This window comes from the organism of the source record quoted next (assembly GCF_019968985.1).
Source record: "MAG: Porospora cf. gigantea B chromosome Unknown PgB_NODE_1344_length_6331_cov_134.71, whole genome shotgun sequence".
NCBI lineage: Eukaryota > Apicomplexa > Conoidasida > Eugregarinorida > Porosporidae > Porospora > Porospora cf. gigantea B.
Genome location: NW_027178656.1, coordinates 1 through 6,331, shown reverse-complemented (window position 1 = coordinate 6,331; position 6,331 = coordinate 1). Strand labels below are relative to the sequence as shown.

At 55.9% G+C, this 6,331-nt stretch overlaps 4 protein-coding genes across 8 annotated transcripts; 3 read left to right on the top strand and 1 right to left on the bottom strand.

Annotated features, from left to right (window-relative positions):
- Positions 1 to 50: 50 nt before the first annotated feature.
- On the top strand, positions 51 to 743 carry KVP17_000487 (uncharacterized protein; the record flags this gene model as incomplete). Its single annotated transcript, XM_068522914.1, has 1 exon — positions 51 to 743. The coding sequence occupies one exon, from the start codon at positions 51 to 53 to the stop codon at positions 741 to 743; it is 693 nt and encodes a 230-aa protein (XP_068378786.1).
- Positions 744 to 775: 32 nt separating this feature from the next.
- Positions 776 to 2,976, top strand: KVP17_000484 (uncharacterized protein; the record flags this gene model as incomplete). Of its 4 annotated transcripts, XM_068522908.1 has the most annotated exons (5): positions 776 to 1,250; positions 1,279 to 1,582; positions 1,644 to 1,938; positions 1,967 to 2,155; positions 2,185 to 2,976. In XM_068522908.1, the coding sequence occupies 5 exons, from the start codon at positions 776 to 778 to the stop codon at positions 2,974 to 2,976; spliced, it is 2,055 nt and encodes a 684-aa protein (XP_068378780.1). The 4 variants fall into 4 exon arrangements, with proteins under 4 accessions (XP_068378780.1, XP_068378781.1, XP_068378779.1 ...); XM_068522909.1 differs by lacking the exons at positions 1,644 to 1,938; positions 1,967 to 2,155; positions 2,185 to 2,976 and having other exon boundaries at positions 1,136 to 1,250; positions 1,288 to 1,586; XM_068522907.1 differs by lacking the exons at positions 776 to 1,250; positions 1,279 to 1,582; positions 2,185 to 2,976 and having other exon boundaries at positions 1,606 to 2,019.
- A 186-nt stretch (positions 2,977 to 3,162) lies between these two features.
- Positions 3,163 to 4,560, bottom strand: KVP17_000485 (uncharacterized protein; the record flags this gene model as incomplete). The annotated part of the gene is made up of 1 exon (XM_068522911.1): positions 3,163 to 4,560. One exon carries the CDS (start codon positions 4,558 to 4,560, stop codon positions 3,163 to 3,165), a length of 1,398 nt encoding a protein of 465 aa, XP_068378783.1.
- A 226-nt stretch (positions 4,561 to 4,786) lies between these two features.
- On the top strand, positions 4,787 to 6,316 carry KVP17_000486 (uncharacterized protein; the record flags this gene model as incomplete). Of its 2 annotated transcripts, XM_068522912.1 has the most annotated exons (3): positions 4,787 to 5,072; positions 5,581 to 5,946; positions 5,975 to 6,316. In XM_068522912.1, coding segments are annotated over 3 exons (994 nt in total), but the record flags the coding sequence as incomplete, so codon positions are not given. The 2 variants fall into 2 exon arrangements, with proteins under 2 accessions (XP_068378784.1, XP_068378785.1); XM_068522913.1 differs by lacking the exon at positions 4,787 to 5,072 and having other exon boundaries at positions 5,463 to 5,990.
- Between the last annotated feature and the right edge of the window lie 15 nt (positions 6,317 to 6,331).

The window sequence follows — 6,331 nt, the reverse complement described above, 5'->3', positions numbered from 1 at the left end:
TAGACGGATCAAGTCGAATCGCGGCGTTCGTGGACCTAGATCACACGCTCATGCCCACTCAATGGATCTTCAGCTCTGATTTAACACAGAACAACTGCGCCCGGGTGACCCAACTCAGAGAATCCGGTCTAGTGGACGTAATTTCCGACTTCCTTAGGGCCGTTACAACCCACGAGAACGTCAAATATATCAAGATCATTACGAACGCGAGTCCTAGAGTCGTCGAGCTCTACTTACACCTCTTGCCCGACTTCAAGCAGTTGTTGGAAGAACTTGGAATCCCTATAGACTCAACCTACAGGTGGAAGCATATCTGTGACAACCGAGACCGCGATTCACTGTTCGCAGCAATGAAGAGCCTGGAGTTTTCATCCAGTTGGCTGGAGGCCCAACGCCTGGCCGGAGTTCAAACCATCTGCAGTATTGGCGACCAGGCCGTTGACATGGAGGCGGCCCTTGACCTGCTGCACGAGCGCAAAGCCCAGTCCGCTCGGCTCGTGCGGCTGCAGCCTGGTCATCGCGCGGAGGACCTGGACCTGTTTGTCAAGTATCTATCGGACTGCACAGCCGGAGTGCTGTCGGTCCTCTACGCTAGGCGTATCACTGCTGACAGCATGTGTAATTACTGGATGCCTGTGCAGCCAGACGTGTGGTACTCCATCGTGGATGCCACCAACCCGAAATACCCTCGCTTGTGCGGCTTTGGGAGAGAGATTGACAGTGTAAATCCTTGCGTGACCTAATTTCTGTTGACGTTTGCAAAATCTGTTTTTGTATGTCCCGGCGCAGAGAGACGTCCAAGTGGGACGAGCCGCGCCGTCGCTCTCGCGAGAGGGAGAGCCGTCGCAAGCGTTCGCCATCCAGGGAGAGGCGTCGTCGGTCGCTAAGTAAGGCACAATCCGAGAAGAGGAGGGTCCGAGAAGAGCCTCGCCGGAAACGACGATCCCGAAGCCGAAGTGGTTCACGGCATTCAGACGACAAGCGTACAAGTCGACGACGCAGATCTAAGGATAAGCGACGAAGGTCGTCTTCTTCAGCCAGCCGAGACCGCGATCGCAAAGAAAGAGAGCGTACGCCGGTCAAGGAGAAAGCGGTGAGTCCCGAAGCCGGCTCAGGTCGCTGGTGGGAACAGCCCATGTTCAACTGGAGAGGGAAGAAGCCCGAGCGGGCCCGAGGTGCGAAGTCTCCGCCTCCGAAGCGCAGCCCTTCCCCACAGAGGGGTACGCCGTGGTGGACAGAGAAGCGAACTAGTAGGTGCAGTGGCCATCCCTCAATCAGAACCTGCAGTCACAACCACCGAGATCCCCCAGCCCAAGGTGCAGTCTGCGGACCCTGAGACAATACTCGCTGACTACCTGGACACTCAGACCCGACAAGCTCCCACCGAACCATTGCTAGACGAGACGCTAATTGACCTTTCGGCAGGCCTGGTCAGCGACACGATCCTTGACGGTCTTCGTGAGTCTGTAGAGCACACCCCCACGGAAACCGCTCCGTCTCCTACACGCATGCGTTCTCCTCCTGCAGTATCCATGGACGAGCTACCCACCTCCAACAAGCTTGGAGCTCACTTGTTAGCACTGTGAAAAAATATGTGATACTCAAATGCGGTTAATCTGGGGCCTGGCGACGCTAGCACGCAGCTCAGGGGACGAAAAGCTGGCGGTTGAGCCTGTGTTCCGAAACTACGCATTGGTGCAGTACTCCTACACCTCCTCCGAGCTACCCGACGCCCTCCTAGACCTTATGGAGGCGTCCCGGTTCGAAGCATTCAACGCCTCGTTAGCTCGAGGCCTTCGCGCTCAGGTACCGCATATACTGATGCCCCCACGAGGTCTGTTCGTGGCGGCTACAGGTAATGGTCGATGGTCCATGCTGACCCATGGCTTGTCAGGGTTGCTGTGTGGGTCCTTCTCGACGTTAGCACAGCCTATGTGGGTGAGTGTCCGGCAGGGTGTTCATGCAGTTCACTCGCGAACTCACCGCTCACGTGGAGGTTGCACCTGGTCAAACGGCTAGCACAATCGGGCAGTACACATCCGAGAACGTCTGCACGGAAAACCTCACGCCACTGATGAAATTGCTCCCCTGTGGTCGCCTCGCGGGGTTAGCGTCTCGAATCCGACCGTATGACTTCGCAGAGAGTCAGTACCGCGTGGGAAGGGTGGCTCGACCATCACGCAGAGTCTCGGGCTGAAAGTCTGGAAAACTGCCGACCTGTGGACGTATCGAGTAGAGGTGGTCTATTTTACCAAAAAGACTCACGTCCTGCACAGCGATTCTGCCAGCTGCTACGGCGTTCGCAGTGAGGTCGTCGAGATGGACTCTGCGGTTTCAGCAGTCAGCCAGCCTCCACGCGTAACCAAGAGGTACTCGGACGCTCCCTACGTCCGGTCGCGCTCCTCGGTGGTCGTACAGGTCCAGGCAGGCGACACCCGATTACAAGGGGTTTACTGGGACTGGGTCCCCGCGTTCTTTGTCCAGGAGTTCCATCGACTGCGAATGACTGCGAGTAACGGGACGTTGTCCGGCTCTGCAGCCTTCAACGCACTCAAATTCCAATACGCGATGCAGGACCACCCAGAGGCACCAATGCCCTTTCAGTTTCACGTGGACCTAGCGCCCCATGAGACGCTCCAGGTTGAGTTCCCACTGGAAAAACGCTTTCTCCACGCCTCATATTGGACGGAGGTAGCCGACTTGGGCTCGGAGATTCCGCAGGGCGCGCTGTTCGACTCCGAGGGCGCAACGCATTTTACACGGCCAGCAGTCACGCGCTTGCCGTCTCCGGACTTCAGCTTCATTTTTAACGGCATTGCGTTGGGGTGCTTCATCATGGCTCTCTACATGACACAGGTCACACGCATACTGGTGGTGGCTCCTGATTCTGCCGGGTCGCGGTCCTCTCCCGTAAGCCAACTCGCTCGGCTGGTAAAGTCTGTCGTTCGTCATGTAATCATTAGGGTTAAGCACTGAACATTGAAATTCGCAAAAACCAGCATGCCTCTCGACATCCAAGGCGGAAAGAAGAAGCCTATCAAGCAGAAGAAAAAGGAGCGACTTGATGAGGATGAGACGGATGTTGAGTTCAAAAAGAAGCAGGTGGCCGACAAGAAGGCATTGGAGGCCGCGAGGAAAGCGGCCCTTGGCAAGAAAAAGTAGTTAGCCTCTGCCTCGACGTTGCGGTCGGCGAGGCCTTGGTCGCGCTGAAGTAGTGAAGGACTGCACGCTTGGTCGACGCTCGGAAGCCGATGGTTCTGGCGGTGGCACATGAACTGCAGCACTATCTTCGCTCTTAGTTTTCTTGTAATACTTCCACGCTAACCACGCGAGTGACACAATAATCGCAGTTCCTGCGACGGCCATGATCGTAATCATCCACCACGTGGTGAATATGCTGCCTATGTCGCAGTTGTGTCTGTTACACGGCCTACTTTCCTCAAGTGGTTCCTTGCATCCTTCAGCGGTCCCCTCCGCCAATAAACGAGTTCGACTTTTGAGTCCGTTGGAGCCGCATGCGTGGGTACATTCCGTCCACGAGTTCCATGACGTGTACTTGCACGGCGTGTCTCCGCAAAAGGTAACCAGACAGTGGCCTACATCCTTTTTGGAACAGGCCTCTCGCACATCTCCCGTCAACAGCGGGTGGTTTTCTGGCGGTGACAGAATCACTGGGTACCTAGTCTTCTTCCCCAAACCACAGGGTTCTGAACAAGGACCCCAAGGGAGCCAGGCCCCGTAACTGCAGTCCGCACAGGACAACTTCGATATGGGATATCGATCCGGATTGCACGCGCATGTGTAGCCCGGTTGCCTATTCTCGCAGATATCATTGCAGTGGTGTGTCCCATTTGCACACTCGTCGACGTCAGTACAGCAGTCCTTGCAGCCGGTCTTGTAGTCCGCCATGTCAATGTCCGCTTTGGATTCCCACCCTTCATAACATTGACAGGTGTAAGGAATCTCGTCCACCAGCATGTCTTTGTTGACACATAGTGCTGCGGCAGGGTCGCAAGCCGCCACTGTCGATTCACCGTGCCGTACCCCTTCTACGCACTCGTTCCGATCGACGCAGTTAAGTCGTGCTCCCAGTTTTCCCTCATTCACTTTGTCCTCCAATCCGAACTTACAAGTGCAGGAGAAGGAACCGAGAGTGTTGACACAGCTCCCAGCGTTTGGGCCGCAGTTAGCCTCCGCGTCCTCACACTCGTCGACGTCAGTACAGCAGTCCTTGCAGCCGGTCTTGTAGTCCGCCATGGCAATGTCCGCTTTGGATTCCCACCCTTCATAACATTTACAGGTGTAAGGAATCTCGTCCACCAGCATGTCTTTGTTGACGCATAGCGCTCTGACAGGGTCGCAAGCCGCCACTGTCGATTCACCGTGACGTACCCCTTCTACGCACTCGTTCCGATCGACGCAGTTTAGTCGTGCTCCCAGTTGTCCCTCGTTCGCTTTGTCCTCCAATCCGAACTTACAAGTGCAGATGAACGAGTCGCCGACCTCCACACAGCTTCCAGCATCGCGGCCACAGGTTTTCTTCAGGTCATCGCAACTCATGCGGATTTGCCGGCAATGTATTTGACGTCACGAATCCTTGATCACGTGAAGTAATCATACATAAAGCTCCGACGCTGGGACTCAAACCCGTGTCGCGAGGGTGAAAGCTACGAATCCTAACCACCTACACTACATCGGAATTGTAACGGAGTCTATTCCATTCGCGTGTCGGCTTCCTGACCGATTGTGAACGTGCGTATGCAGTGCGATATAATTATTGCCGGCAATGTGTGACTCGCCATCTGTGTGCTCTAAGCGGAAAGATGAGTTTGAATCGTTGATTGGAACGATACTGGAGGGCCTGATTGTGGACCACAACCCATACACGGGCGGCTGCCAGCTTAAGAAGGAACAAGAGACGTGCATTTGTTCAAACGGCAACGCTAACCATCCAAAAATTCCGGACAGGTGTGTAGACGTTCAAGAGTGCGTCCGGAATCCGTGCTCCGGCGAGGCTTATACGGGTCAATGCATCGAACGCTGGGGCAGTTACGAGTGTGTGTGCGTCCCGAGTGAGGCAGTTCACCCGCTTTCACGGGGCGTCGTTGATTTGCGGCGTTGTGTGTGTGGGTTTGGGTGTTCCAGCCTGACGCAGCTGCTGAGGACTGCGACGATAACCCCCCTCCGTGCACCTCCCGTAAGAGCGAATGGGAAGATAGGGTCGGGGTCTCCTATCAGGGCAAAGTGGTGAGCCACAATCCTTATACCGGACGTTGCTCGTCGCGCCTCGCGATCTGGTCTCAGTGCGAGTGCACAGCAGGGTACAGTCACAACACATCCCGCTGGAACCGGCTTGATTGTCGAGGTAAGATCGTGATGACCAAGGAACGCAGACGTGGCCCAATGCGTACCGCACCTTTGTGCGAAAAACCACTTGCAAACTGGAGAGTGCAGAGAGATGCATGGCTCCTTTGAGTGTGTTTGCTCAAGCTTCGGAGAGCACCCAGCATCTGGGGGGTTCAATAACGGCAAGAACTGGACCGCCTGCCAGCGTGAGGCCTCTCGAGGGTGGCTATACAGCCGCATTGAAGTGCAACTCGGGTGTGTGCCAGCAGCAGAGGGATGGGTTTTCCCGGCGCACAGACCCGCTGATAGTGCACAACGCGTACTCCGGCACTTGTACTGACGATCCTCTCTATGGTGCAACGTGCAAATGCAACCCTGGATTTGCGAACCAAGGCGGAGCAAACTCCACGACATGCAAGGACATCAAGGAATGCGATGCAGGCGGGTGCCCTAATGATGGAACCTATACTGGCGAGTGTCGCGAAATGATCGGCACTCATGAGTGTGTGTGTCATGACCCTCAGGGCAAGCATCCCGACACAGGTGGTTTCAATGGCACCACCCGAGAGTACACTGAGAAGGACTGGAGCAAATGCGAGCGTGAGTCGACCGCAGACCGTAGACGTAGCCGCGATCCGGTGTGAGACGGGCGTGTGTCCTCGGCACAAGGAGGCGTTCGCTCCCCAGGTGGAGAGGCCGGAAGTGCTGCACAACGCCTACTCTGGCGACTGTGTGTTCGATCCCGTTTTCGGCGCGACTTGCGTGTGCCATCCAGGATTCCGCAACTTGGGCGGCCTCCGTTCAACAGAATGCGAAGACGTGAAAGAATGCGACGCTCCAGAAAGCTGTCCTCCGAGCTTGTTCTACACGGGCCGATGCAAGGAGCTCATTGGCAGCTTCGAGTGCTTGTGCAGAGACGTTGGTGCTCACCCTACGTTCGGCGGCTTCGTTCCTGAAATTGGCGGTCCAGGTGAGCTCGTCGACT